Source organism: Malus domestica, chromosome 16, assembly GCF_042453785.1.
Source record: "Malus domestica chromosome 16, GDT2T_hap1".
In the NCBI taxonomy this organism is placed as follows: Eukaryota; Viridiplantae; Streptophyta; class Magnoliopsida; order Rosales; family Rosaceae; genus Malus; species Malus domestica.
The window spans coordinates 15,408,308-15,426,389 of record NC_091676.1 but is presented as its reverse complement, the minus strand read 5'-3'; the positions used below and the strand labels follow the sequence as shown (position 1 = coordinate 15,426,389).

At 42.3% G+C, this 18,082-nt stretch overlaps 2 protein-coding genes across 3 annotated transcripts; one reads left to right on the top strand and one right to left on the bottom strand.

Annotated features, from left to right (window-relative positions):
• Positions 1-4,629: 4,629 nt before the first annotated feature.
• On the bottom strand, positions 4,630-5,710 carry LOC103445922 (uncharacterized). The gene has a single exon (XM_070815974.1). The coding sequence runs from the start codon at positions 5,653-5,655 to the stop codon at positions 4,630-4,632; it is 1,026 nt and encodes a 341-aa protein (XP_070672075.1). The 5' UTR covers positions 5,656-5,710.
• A 5,833-nt stretch (positions 5,711-11,543) lies between these two features.
• On the top strand, positions 11,544-17,797 carry LOC103445903 (ARM REPEAT PROTEIN INTERACTING WITH ABF2). Of its 2 annotated transcripts, none has more exons than XM_008384959.4 (19): positions 11,544-12,330; positions 12,472-12,623; positions 13,251-13,423; positions 13,510-13,630; positions 13,715-13,789; positions 13,905-13,999; positions 14,109-14,184; positions 14,449-14,556; positions 14,942-15,070; positions 15,170-15,238; positions 15,454-15,513; positions 15,624-15,747; positions 15,859-15,998; positions 16,325-16,388; positions 16,532-16,611; positions 16,727-16,791; positions 16,875-16,992; positions 17,082-17,206; positions 17,392-17,797. In XM_008384959.4, the coding sequence occupies exons 1-19, from the start codon at positions 12,090-12,092 to the stop codon at positions 17,483-17,485; spliced, it is 2,109 nt and encodes a 702-aa protein (XP_008383181.3). In that variant the 5' UTR covers positions 11,544-12,089; the 3' UTR covers positions 17,486-17,797. The 2 variants fall into 2 exon arrangements, with proteins under 2 accessions (XP_008383181.3, XP_008383180.3); XM_008384958.4 differs by having other exon boundaries at positions 11,724-12,330; positions 12,472-12,629.
• The last annotated feature ends 285 nt before the right edge of the window (positions 17,798-18,082 follow it).

The following is an 18,082-nucleotide window of genomic DNA, read 5'->3' as shown; positions in this document are numbered from 1 at the left end:
TTTGATTAGTTTCATTGATAACTAGAAAGAAAAAAAAATGAAGTGCTAAAAATCAAAACAGAGTGCATAAAGAATTTCCTTTTTTTTTTTTCTTGAGCAAATGATAAATGATGTTATGTGCACTAAAGAAGTGGAAGAGCGGACTAGACCTCACAATGGACTAGCAATAATGTGGTTCAAATTCACTTTTAATGAGAGTCAAATCTAAAACATCTCAATTACAAGGAAAGAAGAATACTATCAGACAATAGTATTAAGTGGTAGCACCTTTTTTTTTATAGGAAAACTAATGAAAATAGCTTAAAAACTTTGAGTTTTAAAGATAAGGACAAAATAAAGGGTAAAATGAATGGTATTATGATTGACTTTTTAGTGTAAAAATGTGGTTTTTCGTTAAGTGAACAGTACCCGAAGTTTTTCGTTAAAGTTTCCTTTTTTTTTTTTTGGGTCAAATATGTGAACAAGGAAAATTCCTGAAACGAAAGAGACAAGAACAACGTGCACAAACAAATATTTGTATTTGATGATGATTTTGGGTTACAATCTCTCTCTAATTTGATCCTCTGATTCGATCTCCGTAAGGTGTGTATTTGTGGATGTGTGATTGATCCAAAGGGCCGTTGGGCTTGATCTAAGGATGAACGTTCTTCAAGGGCCGTGGACTTGATCTTGAAGGTGGATTTGAGCGGATCTTCAAAGGGGCTTTTGGGCTTGATCTTTGAAGAACAGTGATGAACGGATCTCCAAGGGCTTTTGGGCTTGATCTTGAAGAACAGTGATGAACGGATCTTCAAGGGCTTTTGGGCTTGATCTTGAAGAACGGTTGGATGTGTGGATTTGTCGACGTTGTTGATCCAAAGGGCCGTTGGGGCTTGATCTTGGATGAACGGATGATGAACGATGGTGCTTTCTTCAAGGGCCGTCGGGGCTTGATCTTGAATTGGTGGATGATTGTTGATCCAAAGGGCCGTTGGGGCTTGATCTTGGAAGAACGATGAACGAAGAACGAAGAACGCTTTCTTCAAGGGCCGTCGGGGCTTGATCTTGAAGGTGGATGATTGTTGATCCAAGGGCCGTCGAGGCTTGGTCTTGGAAGAACGATGAACGAAGAACGAAGAACACTTTCTTGATTCTTCGGGAACCTGGATGCTTGAGAGCTTCGGAGTTTCAGAGCTTCAGAGCTTCAAGGTGTAATATGAATTGGTTCCCTTAAATGAATGAAATAGGCTTGTATTTATAGAAATTTCCAAGGCCTAATTTTGAATATAATATTCCAGATGAAATAAGTCGTTTCTGCCAGGTGTTGACACGTGTCCTATTTGATGACTTTTCCAACTCATTTCAATTTTCGTTGAGTCACACGCTATGTGTAAAATTTATGTAATACATGAGCGTTGACACTTTGATTTACCGGTCAACATTTATTTACGAAATTTCGATGTCTACAAATGCCCCCACTTCAAGGCACGTCGTATACATGTGCTTGTCACGTGTAGGAGATGCGTTTTGAAGTCCCTTACTGTAGATGTCGATCCACGGGCCATCGAGGCTCGATCTTGAATTGGGCTGGAGATTGTTTCAAGGGCCGTTGAGGCTTGATCTTGAATTGGGCTTGAGATTTCTTCAAGGCCCGTTGAGGCTTGTTCTTGAACTTTTTGTTTGAAATTTCTTCAAGGGTCGTCAAGGCTTGATCTTGAAGATTGAAATTGGACCACAAGGAGCTTCATGTGGTAGATGATCTTCGGCTTTGGTAGTGGGTGAATCGGCACGTATTTTGTTGCGCTTGTTGACTTTCCACAGCTTTGATCTTGAACTGTGTTGAAGGATTTTCTGGATTCCTTCAATTGTTGATTTTCCACAACTTATTCTTGAACTAGGTTTTGATTCAGGGGTGGTAGACACTTAATCTTGAATCGGACTTGTGATTTCTTCCAGGGTCGTCGAGGCTTGATTTTGAATTTGGCTGAAAGCTTCTTCAAGGGCCGTCGAGGCTTGATTCTTGAAGGTTGACTCGAACACATGACAAGCAGGCACGAGGTGAAGGTGACGACTTGTTGCTCTGTTCAATCTTTCTAATTCACACCTGAGCAGTTTGGTCAACGGTATGATCTTCAAGATTGATGAACTCTTCTTCCAGTTGGTGACTTGATCTTTAAGGATTTGATTCAAGGGTGGTGAATCGACACGTGCAGCCCACAACGCCTAGTAAGTCAACCCAAGAATTTGAGGGTCAAAACGAGTTCTTCATCTCAGACTCTTTCTGCCGAGTTGACTGTGCATGCTGCATGCTTCTCTGCTTGTTCCTTTAGGCAGATGTGGCAGCTTCTCGAGTTCCTCAGTTCGGACTCCTTCTGCTGAGTTGATCGTGCAGACCGCATTCTTCTCTGCTTGTTCCTTCTGCACCTTGTCTCCACATGCTGCAAGGTATCATTTTCACTTGCCTTATCTGTCCTCCAAGCAGATGTGGCAGTTTCTTTGAAAGTACAGCAGCAGTGGGAAACGAGTACTCGAGAGCAGTGCTAGGTAGGCAATCAGGGAAGGGTTCCAAGCAGTCGGTTCCTTACCCGAGTTTGAGTGGAAGTTCCGGCATATTGTTTTCTTTATCCTTGTCTTTGTAGGTAAGAACAAGGACAAAGGAAATGACAGGTAGAACGCATGATATGAGATACTTTTGCTTTCTACCCTGGTGATATGAGATACTTTTGCTTTGGAGTCATTGGCTTGTAGAGGTACCCCAAGGAATAAGGAACGTTGAATGACTCGAGAGGTTTCGTTGGGAAAGCATTTTTGGAGATGAAGAAAGGCTCTGCATGTCTGCCTCGCTATGGAAGGTGAAGGTGGACAGTTATAGGAGGTCCCTTAATACCTGTAGAGGTACTATTCTTTCACTCGTGTCGGCAACTAACGCGTGATTAAACAGTAAGGCTTCACGTGCTTTCTTCTTTATCAGAAATCTTCGACAAATTGTCCGTAATTTTCGCCAAGCTGAGTGTGCATGTGACAGGTGTTGACGCGGCTGAAAAATACTGGCGCCTCTTCGATAACTGGGATCGGCGCTTCGACAAATTACCCGTGATTTCCGCAAAGCTGAGTTTGCGTGTGATGGGTGTTGACGTGGATGAAAAAGACTGGCGCCTCTTCGATATCTGGGATCGGCGCTTCGACAAATTGCCCGTGATTTTCGCAAAGCTGAGTTTGCGTGTGACGGGTGCCGACGCGTTTGGAAAAGCAAGATGCTTCTCCGATTTCTGAGCTTGCCTCTTCGATTTTTGAATGGCCTCTTCGAATTCTGAGCTCGCCTCTTCGATCTCTGAAATCCCGTCGAGTGCTGATTTTTTATAGAGGCATGCAGTTCGTTTCAAAGCACACTTGAATTTTCGCTTGTGAAAACTCCCCTCTTGTACTTCTAAGATCTTGATTTGTCCGATCTCTTTTTCCTTCAACACTTTGAAAATGTCTGGACCCTCCGACCGTCGTTTTGACTTGAATCTTGGTGAAGAGGCAATCCCGCCTTCTCCAGACAACATATGGCGCCCATCTTTCATATCCCCCACTGGTCCTCTTACCGTTGGGGATTCAGTGATGAAGAATGATATGACCGCTGCGGTGGTGGCCCGGAACCTTGTCACTCCCAAAGATAACAGACTACTTTCCAGGCGGTCTGATGAGTTGGCTGTTAAGGAGTCCCTGGCTCTTAGTGTGCAGTGTGCGGGTTCTGTGTCTAATATGGCCCAACGCCTATTTGCTCGAACCCGTCAAGTTGAATCATTGGCGGCTGAGGTGATGAGTCTCAAACAGGAGATTAGAGGGCTCAAGCAGGAGAATAAACAGTTGCATAAGCTCGCACATAGCTATGCGACAAACATGAAGAGGAAGATTGACCAGATGCAGGAATCTGATGGTCAAATTTTACTTGATCATCAGAGGTTTGTGGGTTTGTTCCAGCAGCATTTGCCTTCGTCTTCTGGGGCTGTACCGCGTAATGAAGCTCCAAATGATCAACCTTTGGCTCCTCTTCTTCCTGGAGTTCCGCCGAGTGGTGTGGCTTCAAATAGTCAACTTCCGGCGCCTCTCATTTCTGGAGCTCTGCCGAGTGGTGAGGCGGCACTTGATCGTCCTTGAAGATCCCCTCTTGTAAATTTGATTTTTTTTTTTTTTTTTTTTTTTAAGTGTGTATAATGCAAATTTATGTAAAATTTCCAGAAAAAATAAATAAAAACGGACTTTATTTCTCTCGATGCATTTGTTTTGTTTTGGTTGTTCTTTTTTTTTTTTTTTGTAAACATATATATTATGCACACACACACATACATACATATTAATTTTTTTTCACGTGGACTGATTCATCATTCCAAAACCTTTTCCCCTTTTTTTTTTTTATTATTTTATTATTTTTTATTTTTTTATTTATATATATATATATTATTATTTTTTTTTTTTTATTTTTTTTTTTATTCTCTTTGCACATGGTGCCTGAAGCACCACCTTTGCTTTTCCCTTTTCTTTCTTTTCCTTTCGTGCTTACACCCACCATCACTAATGAAATGATGGCCCTTATACTCATACCGCACCATGATATATATATATATATTATTATTATTATTATTATTTTTTTCTTTATATATGATGCTATGCAAGTCTGGGTTTGTGGGTGAAAACCCAGGCCGAGCTCGAGAGATGACGAAGGAGGAGGGGCTGCCCAAGCTTCCATTGAGGGGCAAGGACAGCGATGGAGGTCCTGGTGCTAGAAGAAGTTGCTGATGCCGATGCTTGACAGATGGGCAGAATGAGATGAGCAGCTTGGAGGAGAAGGAGGAAGAAGAAGGAGCACGGAGGAGGAGGAAGAATGAGGGGTGGGTGCCGAGAGGGAATATCCTCGACTACCAGCTTCAAAACGCCGGTGTTGACCCATCTTCCGTCCATGTACTCGACATCTCCGACGCCTGCCTTGATCCTCGCTCCTTGCCGTGCGTTTTTCTCGGGACGGTGAACGGCGGTTCGGGTGCAAGGAGAGAGCCACTTGGCGCGTATGTACTCAGCTTTCCGCCACGGAGGGAAGTGCATGCCTTTCTTCTTCAGGCTCTGTTTGGCTGCCTCCGATACGATAGAGACGATCTGGTCGAGACGGTCCGATTTTCCGACGAAAATGTAGGGCAGCGATTGGAGGACGGCTTTGTAGACCCCAGTGGATCGAGCGACCTCAAATTCCGATCGGAAATCGATGTCAATCAACAACCTGTCGCCCTCTACCATCACATCGCTATACTCGTACTCACCGGCAGGGAAAGACGACGACTTCTCCCATTTCGATTTGCAGGTGGAGGAATCGTAGCCAAGGGATTGCAGTCCGTCGGCGACGATCTTCCTCAAATCGTCTTTTTGTTTGAGATTCTTGTTTGCTTCGACGATCCTCGCCGTATCAGCCAGGAGGTTTCTCTCCGAGACGCTCACGCATGGAATCAGACTCTTTAAATTATCGGAGGCGTCGCCACCGAACGAACCGGAGGAGATTGAATCGCCGAAGCCTCCACCGAAGATATCGAGCTCGTCGTCGGAGCTGTCATTGCTGTTACCGTGAAAGCAATTGCAGCGGTTCCGGCCACATTTCGGCGGCGGCTGCTTCTCGTTGCTTTCTTCGATGAAATTCTGAACCATCTTCGCCAAGAAAACCGAGCTCGGCTCGAACTCGGCCACAGCGGCGACGGTTGCTCCATCCTTGCTGCTATTGTAGTTTCTGCTGCTGCGACGGCGGCGGGAGATTTACCGGAAGACGGTTCCAACCAGGACAGAGGTTTGACTCAGAGCGTTCATCTCGGAGATTGAATCAAGATGGTTACTCTGAACCCGTGATGCGTCCTGATGGAAGATATGAGATTGTTCATCGCGTGAGGCGTTTTGATTCAGATGGTTGTGTGCGTCAGTACCGTTATGAAGAAGATTGTTTTGCATCTCACAACACGCAGAACTACGATGAATCTGACCATAGGGCGGCCGAGAGTCCGGGAGAGCGAGATTGGGCCTGGGTCGCATTTCTTGTTGGGTGTCTTGAGAAATCCCCTGCTTGCAGATCTTCGCACACATACTGGTCCGATTCGACTAGGGTCTTGATGTCCGTTTTGTCTCGGGCCTTGAGGTCCACCTGTTGGGCTTGGGCCTTAGACGCCATAGCCCGGATGCAGACGAAACAAAACGACGCCGCCGCCGTTGATCTCGACGACACCGCAGAAGCTATGGCTATCCGTATCAACCTCGTCGCCATTGTTGCGTCTCTGAGCTTTGACAACATATGTAGCAGCAACCATTAAAGGGGTTCTCTGCTCATTAACCATCTGTTTTTGAGCCCTTCTGACGACAATACCACAACCCAATCTCATCGATGGCAGAAGGCCGAGAGGAGGTAGAAGACGAAGGCTCATTCTGTTTGAAAAGTAACTCACGGTTTTGGGCCGTTGAGTGCTTGCTGGGCTCACGGTCATCCTCAATAATGCAGCCCACCATTATATATATATTTTTTTTATAATACATTAATAACATGTGTTTTTTTTTATTTATTTATTTTTTAGTAAATACATAAACATATGTATTCATCATTTTCTCTTTTTTTTTTTTTTGTACAAAGAAATTGTAATAGCAACCAAATTTTTAATTAAATCTTTATTCCCTATTTTGGTGTGACTGAACTCGAATTTTGAATATTCGAGCTGCCTACATACCCCTCCAAATAAGAGATCAAGTCGTAACGTAGTTCAAATACATACATATTTTTTTTTGTATTTTCTTTTTGTGCCGTTTGCAGTTTTAACTCATGCAGGCAAGGAGTGTTGGTGCCATTTGCAGTTTCAACTCGTGCAGGCAAGGAGCATTTGGTGCCGTGTTGCAGTTTCAGCTCGTGCAGGCAAGGAGCGTTGGTGTTGCATTTTATGCTCGTGCAGACCAGGAGCGTTGGTGTTGCCTTTTATGCTCGTGCAGACCAGGAGCGTTGTGCCATGCAGTTTAGGCTCGTGTAGGCGTGGAGCCTTTTGTCCTACAGTTTAGGCTCGTGCGGACAAGGAGCTTTGGTTCGTCTTGCAGTTTAGGCTCTTGCAGACCAGGAGCTTTTGGTTCGTCAAGCGATCTGAGAGAGTCGTTCCTCACAATCTTCATAGCAAGGAGCCTTGACTGAGTAGTTGAAGAAGTCTTCTGGGAAGATGTCACACATCGTGATGGGGATGGATGATCTTTGTGTCAAAGTTTCACTATCTCCAACACTTTCACATTGTTCTAGAGGTGGACAGGAGCTGTTTTGCCCTCTTTCCCATTGGTGAACTTGTGGAGAAGACATATGCTTCTTGTGCAATTTCTTCGGAGTGACATAAGTCCATCCTTCAACTTTGCTTATCTTGGAGGATGCCCCCAGCGGTTGAGGTGAAAACTTTGAGTCGGAAGAGCCAGAAGTGGATGTGGTATAGTTTGACTCCACTATATCGTCAAGATCTAGCTCGATGATTCCTTTCTGAGCCAGCTTCATGATGAGATCTTTCAGCACGAAACATTTTTCTGTCGGATGACTGATGAAGCGGTGGAATTTACAGTATCTTGGACTGTCGGTACGATTCATCTCTTCCGGCCGTCTGCACTCAGGCAAACGGATCACCTTCTTGTCCAACAGGTCATCTAACATGGCAACCACATCAGAGTCGGGGAATGTATAAGTCTTCTCCTCAAGCTCCTTCAAAGTGCGTCTACGCATCTCTTGATCACGAAAAGCTTCGGTTTGAATTGCCTTGCCTCGTGTGGATATTTTGACGGGAGATGTGTTGACCGTCATCGCTTCCTTGGTGGGTTTCCATGCAGCCTTTTCCACCTTTGTCCCAAGAACTTTGTCGTTCTTGTAGTCGGCGATCGGTTCTTTCTTCCCATGATGGGCGATGCTCAACTCCATGTCATGGGCGCGAGTGGCCAATTCCTCGAAGGTCCGCGGTTTAATGCCTTGAAGGATGTATTGCAAACCCCATTGCATGCCTTGGATGCACATCTCGATTGAAGAGGTTTCCGAGAGCCTATCTTTACAGTCGAGGCTTAGAGTGCGCCATCTGTTGATGTAGTTAATGACTGGTTCGTCCTTCCACTGCTTTGTGCTTGTTAGCTCTAGCATGCTCACAGTGCGGCGGGTGCTATAGAAGCGGTTGAGGAATTCCCGCTCTAATTGCTCCCAGCTGTTGATGGTCTCAGGTTCTAGGTCTGTGTACCACTCAAAGGCGTTTCCTTTCAGCGAGCGCACAAACTGCTTGGCGAGGTAGTCTCCCTCCGTCCCCGCGTTGTTGCAAGTTTCGACGAAATGTGCAACGTGCTGCTTTGGGTTTCCTTTTCCATCAAACTGCATGAACTTTGGTGGTTGATAACCCCTTGGCATCCTTAGGGCATCAATCTTCTTGGAATAGGGCTTTGAGTAGAACAAGGAGGTATGTGAGCTCCCTTCGTATTGTGCCTTGATGGTGTTGGTGATCATCTCCTGCAGCTGCTGGATAGAAAGAGATCTCATGAGTGCCGCTGCTTGGTCTGGCTCCGGCTTCGCGTCGTTTTTCTCCACCTGAGGCTCCTCTTCTTCGTCCTCTCTTCTCTTTAGTGGATCATTCTCTGGGTCGGGTTTATCGCCGTCCTGCGCCTCTAGTCGATTGACGAGTGCTGCAATTTGCAAGTCTTTTTCTTCCACAGTTCGGGTTAGCCTTGCGATTGCTTCATTCATTTGAGCCAGCTGCTCATCGATTGAAGTTGCTCCAATGGTCATGACTTGCATGGCTGAACTGTCGCTTGAATCGGCATCGGAGAGCATGGATTTGGAGTATTTCCTTGGGCTTTCCCCCCTTGGTGCCCTTAGTGAGGCTAAGGTGATCAAGGGCTCGTGCCTTGGGTGCTTTTGTTCCCTTGGCAGAGTTGATGCAGATGTGAAAGAGGCGGCAGAAGTAGCTCTTGCCATGCTTCGAGTCGTGATGCCCAAAGTGACACCAGTTGCGACGAGGACGCTTTTGTTCTTTGCGCCGGTTGCGGGAACAATTTGAGCCTTCCTTGATGCCATTAATTTTTGAAGTGCGCTTGAATTTCTTGAACGGAGAAAGAGATGAGAGGCAGAGATGATCCCACCGGGCGTGCCAATTTGTGAACAAGGAAAATTCCTGAAACGAAAGAGACAAGAACAACGTGCACAAACAAATATTTGTATTTGATGATGATTTTGGGTTACAATCTCTCTCTAATTTGATCCTCTGATTCGATCTCCTTAAGGTGTGTATTTGTGGATGTGTGATTGATCCAAAGGGCCGTTGGGCTTGATCTAAGGATGAATGTTCTTCAAGGGCCGTGGACTTGATCTTGAAGGTGGATTTGAGCGGATCTTCAAAGGGGCTTTTGGGCTTGATCTTTGAAGAACAGTGATGAACGGATCTCCAAAGGCTTTTGGGCTTGATCTTGAAGAACAGTGATGAACGGATCTTCAAGGGCTTTTGGGCTTGATCTTGAAGAACGGTTGGATGTGTGGATTTGTCGACGTTGTTGATCCAAAGGGCCGTTGGGGCTTGATCTTGGATGAACGGATGATGAACGATGGTGCTTTCTTCAAGGGCCGTCGGGGCTTGATCTTGAATTGGTGGATGATTGTTGATCCAAAGGGCCGTTGGGGCTTGATCTTGGAAGAACGATGAACGAAGAACGAAGAACGCTTTCTTCAAGGGCCGTCGGGGCTTGATCTTGAAGGTGGATGATTGTTGATCCAAGGGCCGTCGAGGCTTGGTCTTGGAAGAACGATGAATGAAGAACGAAGAACACTTTCTTGATTCTTCGGGAACCTGGATGCTTGAGAGCTTCGGAGTTTCAGAGCTTCAAGGTGTAATATGAATTGGTTCCCTTAAATGAATGAAATAGGCTTGTATTTATAGAAATTTCCAAGACCTAATTTTGAATATAATATTCCAGATGAAATAAGTCGTTTCTGCCAGGTGTTGACACGTGTCCTATTTGATGACTTTTCCAACTCATTTCAATTTTCGTTGAGTCACACGCTATGTGTAAAATTTATGTAATACATGAGCGTTGACACTTTGATTTACCGGTCAACATTTATTTACGAAATTTCGATGTCTACAAAATCACCTCAATTTTTTTTTTGAGTACAAGGACTAGCAATAATGTGGTTTAAATTCACTTTTAATGAGAGTCAAATCTAAAACATCTCAATTACAAGGAAAGAAGAATACTATTAGACAATAGTACTAAGTGGTAGCACCTTTTTTTTTTAGGAAAACTAATGAAAATAGCTTAAAAACTTTGAGTTTTAAAGATAATGACAAAATAAAGGGTAAAATGAATAGTATCAGGATTGACTTTTTAGTGTAAAAATGTGGTTTTTCGTTAAGTGAACAGTACCAGAAGTTTTTCGTTAAAGTTTCCTTTTTTTTTTTGGGTCAAATCACCTCAAATTATTATTTTTGAGTACATCGATATTTTTACCCTAAGGGGAGGGGGAGTTCGGCAAAGCCACACAATGGACAGCCTAATTTGGTATCGAATTTGCCATCCACGAGATTCGAATATAAGACCTCTCATTTTTAAATAAAGAGGAATACCATCAGACTGTAGTGAGTGGTATATCGGGCTGGTTTGGTATTGCTGTGCTTTGAAAAAAAGCTGCTGTGAGAATAAGCGGTTGTGCTGTGAGAATAAGCGGCTGTGAAAAAAATCAGCAGAGTGTTTGGTAAATTTTTTTGTAAAAGTGCTTTTGAAAAAAAAAACAGTCTGATAGTGGGTCTTTTCATTAAAGGAGCACTGTAGCTCCGTGTGCTTTGAAAAAAAGCCAGTTTTCCAAAGCTACAAATAGCAGCTTCAGCTTTTTCCTTTGATTTCAGCTTTTTCTCACAGCAGCTTCCAAAATAAGCCATTTTTTTTCAGTTTACCAAACACCTAAAACCCTCATAGCTTTTTTTCATGAATGTTTTTTTTTTAAACATGTCACTCTCAAACCACCCCATCATCTCATTTTTAAAAGCTGAAAAAGGGTATCGGACGACAAATGGGTCTAGTGATAGACTAAGTCCAAAGAAAAGAGTGACACTTCTGAAAATGGGCCCAAAACTTGATTGTGCTGGTCCACCCACACCCTATATTTTATTGTGTAATCACCATTGGATTCTCTCTATTTCCCTAGGCTCGATTCTGCAGCTACTATTTCTCTCCAAATATAAGAATTGGGTGGACCTCTATTTTTGACTCACATGCAAAACTCTCCAATCAATTCGTGAAATGTTAGGCATGTGAACCCAGTTGAATGTTTGAAACAATCATAATCAACCCCTCGTGTGTGAAAAATCACATTCTCTTCACGAGAATTAGAGAATGAGTTTACTGTCACCGTAATTCAAGATTTGAATTTGTATTAACGGCTCAAAATGCTACATAACAATAACTTCAAACTCTTCATTTTGATTTAGTAAATAACTTTGTACCAGTAGATGGAGACGTTAAGATAGCGCTGTCTGTTTAATGAAACCGTTCCTTGTAGTTTTGGTTGGTTCGGGTGGGTGCCAAATTCACGCGGTCTTGTGCTTTCTCCCAAGACATCACTTTCAGTTGGCTAACTTCCCGGGTTCATTTATTCACACACCCGACCCATCCCGGTCGACCCGACCCAATAACTTGAACGAAAGTCCCACACGGCAACTACCTGCAAGCACGACGGAACTAGCATGGCAGTTGGCGGGGTCCTCTGGATTCTCACGGGAACGCACCGTGCGCACGTTAGCTGATATCGCCGTCCCACTCTATGCTTTCTCCAAGCGGGAGCGCACGTTAATCCATATATTAATAATTTAGTTATTCTCAAAAAAATAATTTAATAAAAAAAAATTAAATAAAAAAGAAAAGAAAAGAAAGGAGAAAGCAACAAAACAAAAAAGAAAAAGCTTTTACTTTTTCTATTTTTTAAAATTCTAATTTCCGAAAATACCCTTGGATCGATCTCTCTCTCACTTGTCTCTGTCTCTTAGTCGAACCTGTTCAAATCCGAAGTTTGTTTTCCAATTCGGATCAGTTTCTCTTCTTCTTCGCTTCCGTCGTCGTTGATGGAGTTGCAGAGGCGCCAGGACCAGAGACGTCCAGAGCGGAAGGGGCAGAAGCGGAAGCTGGAGGAGGAAACCGGCGGCGAGCGGGAGATCTCGGTGAAGTCCGGCGAAGCAAGAAAAGCGCTGCTGAGCGAGGTCAGTGAGCAGGTGAAGGTCCTCAACTCCACTTTCTCTTGGAGCGAAGCCGATCGAGCTTCTGCTAAGCGCGCCACGCACGTCCTCGCCGAGCTCGCCAAGAACGGTTGGTTGAAACGAAATCCCCAAATCACCCTCCGATCTCGCCTCAATTTCCTTTTTTCCCCTCATTTCTTATCGGTTGTGAAGCTTTCGAGGATCTTGAATTGTTTGGATTTAACGATTTTATGCGTTTGTGTGTGAGCAGAGGAGGTAGTGAGCGTGATCGTCGAAGGCGGCGCGGTTCCGGCTCTGGTGAAACATCTTCAAGCTCCGCCGTTAAGCGACGGCGACGGGAGTTCGAAGCCGTTCGAACACGAGGTTGAGAAGGGAAGTGCCTTTGCCCTGGGCCTTCTCGCAGTTAAGGTCACTTTACTCTTACTGTTTTTCAAATTTTCAGTCCACTGTTGGTCAAAATTTTCTGTGGACTTGGAAATTTCCTTTTCTGCATGAATAGATTTCTCGTTTTTTTTTCAGTGATCATACAATTGAGCGTGTAATTTACTCACAGAAATCAAGAATTGGAATTTATTTTTGACAAAAAAAAAAAAAGATTTGGAATTTATGTTAGTTGGATTTGGTTACTAACTGAAGTTGCTAAAATTCAAAATTTTTATAAAATTACAGTCAGTGTTGGGGAAATTACAATTCGAAAATACGAAAACAATATATTATCTTCCAAGAAGAAAACGAACAATCAAGCCTGTTTTGGATGTGTACATGGAACGAGGTGTAGTGTGATTATTTTTAATCGGGTTGTTTGGTGGTATTGTAGTTGCTGGTATGCTATAGTAAGTTGGTGTGGTATGGTTGCCGATATGTCTGGGTTGCTTTTGATTCTTGGTCTATCGAGTATTAATCTTGACCATCTTTATGTTGCACGGATATGTATACGAGAGACTCTTGGATAGGATATAATTCACTGTCATGCTAACTCTTCGTGTAATTGCTAAACATGTTCATTCTTCCTGTCTTATGTGTCAACAGCCGGAGCACCAACAACTCATTGTTGACACTGGTGCATTGGCTCATCTTGTGGATTTGTTAAAGAGGCACAAGGATAGTCCTGTATCTCGAGCTTTGTATAGCGTCATTCGTAGAGCTGCTGATGCCATCACCAACCTTGCTCATGAGAATAGCAACATTAAAACCCGTGTCAGGTTTGCTTATGTCTCAAGTACCTTCTTTCTCAATAAAAATGACAGTAGCAACACGATTCTAATGATCATCAGGACTGAATATACAGAATAGAAGGTGGAATTCCACCTCTAGTTGAGTTGCTTGAATTTGCTGATACCAAGGTGCAAAGAGCAGCTGCTGGAGCATTACGAACCCTGGCATTTAAAAATGATGAGAATAAGAATCAGGTGATGGGTCTTTTTTTTTTAAGTTACTTTGATAAAAGGTTGGTTTGAACAAGAACCTGATGGTGTCAATTTATGGCTTTGCAGATTGTTGAATGCAATGCGCTTCCTACTCTCATTCTAATGCTTCGGTCTGAGGATGCTGCAATACATTACGAAGCGGTAGGATCTTATTTTACTTGAATTTATACTATGCACTATTGGACTTATATTGTTCAGAATTAGGTTTTCGCACTTAATGTTTTTGCAACATCAGACCATTTATAATGTGATGCAGGTTGGTGTTATTGGAAATCTGGTACATTCGTCTCCAATCATAAAGAAAGAAGTTCTTCTTGCGGGAGCTTTACAACCTGTCATTGGATTGCTTAGGTGTGTCTCAGTAGTGCCATGTCACGTGATGAAACTACACTTTTATTGTTTTGTGTCCATTATTTCGTAACGTGAAGAAGTTTCTCAAGTCTTTTGTATTGGGTTACAGTTCCTGCTGCTCTGAGAGCCAAAGAGAAGCAGCTTTATTACTTGGACAATTTGCTGCAACTGATTCAGATTGCAAGGTGGGTATATATTTCTTTCTTTCAATTCTTTTTCATGGTTTGAGTCAAATTCTCACCCCTGTTTTTGCGTTTGGCACCACAAAGATGTTAGGAATGAAAACATCATTAATCTTGTCTCTGGTTGAATAATGATCCTATGACTTGCAATCTTTGCTTTATTCTTGTAGATAGGGCTTTGTTCTTTCCCTGTTGATACTTTGCTTTTGGGTCCTTACTCCTTACATTGCCCTTGCCCTTCCACTGAAATAGTCAGGATTTTTGTAGGTTCACATTGTACAGAGGGGTGCTGTTCGGCCTCTGATTGAGATGCTTCAGTCCCCTGATGTACAACTAAAGGAGATGTCAGCTTTTGCATTGGGGAGACTGGCACAGGTTATTATTTCTTCACATATGCTGTTTCTTTTGTGTAAATTACAATTCTTTGGCCATATTGTCTTCATCCCAGTGGATGTATTCTACCTTTCAAGGATGGATTTTGATTTTGCGCTGAGAATATACTTAACCATAGATGGACTTATTTCATGTTACGCTAGAAATGAAGATGAATTTTGGTCGTATGTTTTCACTGTTGAGCAGAAGTTTTAGATTTAAACTCAAGTTTCTTCTAGTCACTAATATCATCACTAGTTCTCAGGTTTCCTGATAGTGATCCAATGAATTAATTTTGATTTATTATTCAAGTAATGCTTTTTCTTTGTCATTTGGTGCTATGCGAGATGCTCTTTTGTAATAATGATTCAAGTATTTGCTAATTCAGGACTCAAACAACCAAGCTGGTATTGCTCACAATGGTGGTTTAGTGCCATTGCTGAAGCTTCTTGATTCGAAAAATGGTTCTCTACAACATAATGCCGCATTTACTCTTTATGGCCTTGCAGATAATGAGGTATGGTATAATTAATAAATTTTCATGAAAATTGGGTCAAGGTAGACATTTAACACCATTTTAATTGATGTTATTTTGTTGGTTCGTTTTCTCCTCTAGGATAATGTTTCCGATTATATAAGGGTTGGAGGTGTTCAGAAGCTGCAAGAGGGAGAATTTATTTTTCAAGTATCTTTCTCTCTCTCTCTCTCTCCCTCTAAAGATTTTAATTATATTTGTAGTTCCTCTAAATACTGCATGTTTCTAAATGTTATAATTCTTAAATCATTACGTATCTTAACCAACTAACTATAATGGATGCTTTCAGTTCTTCCATTTTCCTTCTCTCTTTGCTACATATTATAAATTGTAAACCTGCAAGAATTGATGAGTCGTATTATCAGGCAACAAAGGATTGTGTGACCAAAACATTGAAAAGATTAGAGGAGAAGATTCATGGACGAGTGAGCTGTCATGCCTATATCTAATTTTAATTTTATTTTGTAATTCTAGCATTTGGTATGCTTAATGTATTAAATCTATGAGATTGTAACTTCTTATTGTTTCAATTTAGGTTTTATCCCATTTGTTATATTTGATGCGTGTAGCAGAGAGGGCTGTCCAAAGACGAGTTGCTTTGGCTTTTGCTCATCTTTGTTCGCCAGATGATCTAAGAACAGTATTCATCGACAACAATGGCATGTCACATCCCCGTGTTTATATCATGTTTTTCATGGTTTCTTTTGCATATGAACTTGTATTATATTTCTGCTGGTTTTGTGTTTGCTGATATCGATATTATTAAGCAGGGCTGGAGTTGCTTCTCGGGCTTCTTGGTTCCAGTGCCCATAAACAGCAACTTGATGGTGCTACGGCTTTGTATAAGCTAGCCAACAAAGCCATGACTCTTTCTCCTGTGGATGCAGCTCCCCCATCTCCAACACCACAGGTTGGGGTGTTTTTCAAACAGTTGGTTGCTTGTGGTGAATTCTTGTGTTTGTGGACATAATATAAAGTCAATGTGGAAGCATTATATATGTTTTGTTTTCCAACTTATTCAAATTATTGTTGGCCATTTTGAACCTCTAAAACATAAGGGAAAGTTACAACCACACCACTCATTGTAATTCGGTACAGTTTTTCCGTGGAAAGAAATCGAATCCTATATGCCTATTCTATGGTTGCTTTCTTGCATTTAAAATTACTGTAATCTTAAGGCAATAAAGTATTTTTTTGGTATAAATTGCTTGTGATGGGGGATAAATCTTCATGCAGGTCTATCTGGGGGAGCAGTATGTAAACAATCCTACGCTGTCCGATGTTATTTTCTTAGTTGAAGGTTTAAATCTTTTATCTTTATTTAAGCTCGTCCTACTTATGCTAGATTAGTTGACAGTACAGAATATTCAATTACCATGGGTCATTGTATTGTTAACATAAAGGACCTCTTTAAATGTTTGATTGTTTGCTGACCAATTGCAGGTAGACGGTTCTATGCTCACAGAATTTGCCTGCTAGCTTCTTCAGATGCCTTCCGTGCAATGTTTGATGGTGGTTACCGGGTGGGTATCTATTTTCCTACAAATAAGCACTGAAGTGCACATAACACAGTAAAAAGGATGTCTTCATGTTCAATAGTGTGCAATGTCTTTATAATTTCCATTTAACCTATGACAGGAGAAGGATGCGAGGGACATTGAGATACCAAATATTAGATGGGAGGTTTTCGAGTTGATGATGAGGTAAATTGAAGATTGTATTTTTCCTCTTTCACAAAAGCCGTCTTGTGAGCTTTGATAACTCAGAGACTTCCGACTTTGCACAGATTTATATACACTGGATCAGTCGACATTACTATTGATATTGCTCAAGATCTCCTCAGAGCTGCTGATCAGTATCTTTTGGAGGGACTCAAGCGGCTTTGTGAGTATACAATAGCACAGGTGACCTGACACTCTCTCTCTCTGCTCATGTCCTGCTCTGAGTTGAAGAAGGCAGCCACGTAATTACCATTCTACTCTTTTTTGAATAGGACATATCGTTGGACAACGTTTCAAACATGTATGAACTTTCAGAAGCCTTCCATGCGATGTCATTGAGGCACACATGCATATTGTTTATTTTGGAGCAGTTCGATAAATTGAGTGCCAGACCAGGGTACGTGCTCCCTCCAACCTTTCGATCTCATTCAGAAGATTATTTATATATAGGCCAAATGAGTTCCTAGATTTAGTCATCTTTTGCTTAGCGAAAAAGGGTACCGCCTCATTTGCTTATTTTGTCTGAAGTTTCGTTTTTTTGTTTTCATCTACTGAACTTGTCTCGATGCTGCAACACTGCAGGAACTCTCATCTGATCATGCGTATATTGCCCGAGATCTGCACTTACTTTACCAAAGCGCTTACTAAGCCTAACCCACGTAGCTTGCGGCTATAAATTGCTGCCTTAAATTCTTGAGTCCTAACACCCCGATGTACAGAAACCGCTAGTAGGTGCTCTTGCTGTTGTCGAGCCATGAGGATTTTCTAATTCTTTGATTGTAGTTTGCTTACAATCCGTTCTGATTCAATTACTTGTAAAAACGATGCCCCGTCATTACCTTCGCCCATTGTCTTGGCTTTGCTCTTTTTTAGTGAAATCGTATTTAGGAAGAGACTAGCAACGGTGCGCGTGCGGTGCTGCGGGTTTTAAAACTGTATAAAACAAGCATAAATTTTTGAATACCTACAATATGCAACACTATTTACATGTGGAGGTCTATTTACAACTATATTTTCAATAACTAACATGTAGGTGTCCAAGTGTTCATATCACGGTCATTGGTCTCTGGGGCGAAGTTCCTAGATTCCTATGGGTTTGACCGCAAGAGTTCGATGAACTTGCTCTAAATTACAACAGAATGTGAGAAAACAAATATCAGTGCATTGCAACATGCATCACCATAGGAAGCAAAACACACACAATTGATGTTCTTTTGATAAAGCAGAGCATGCAATTCTAGTCTAATCCGGATTCTTATTTTGGAAAACAACC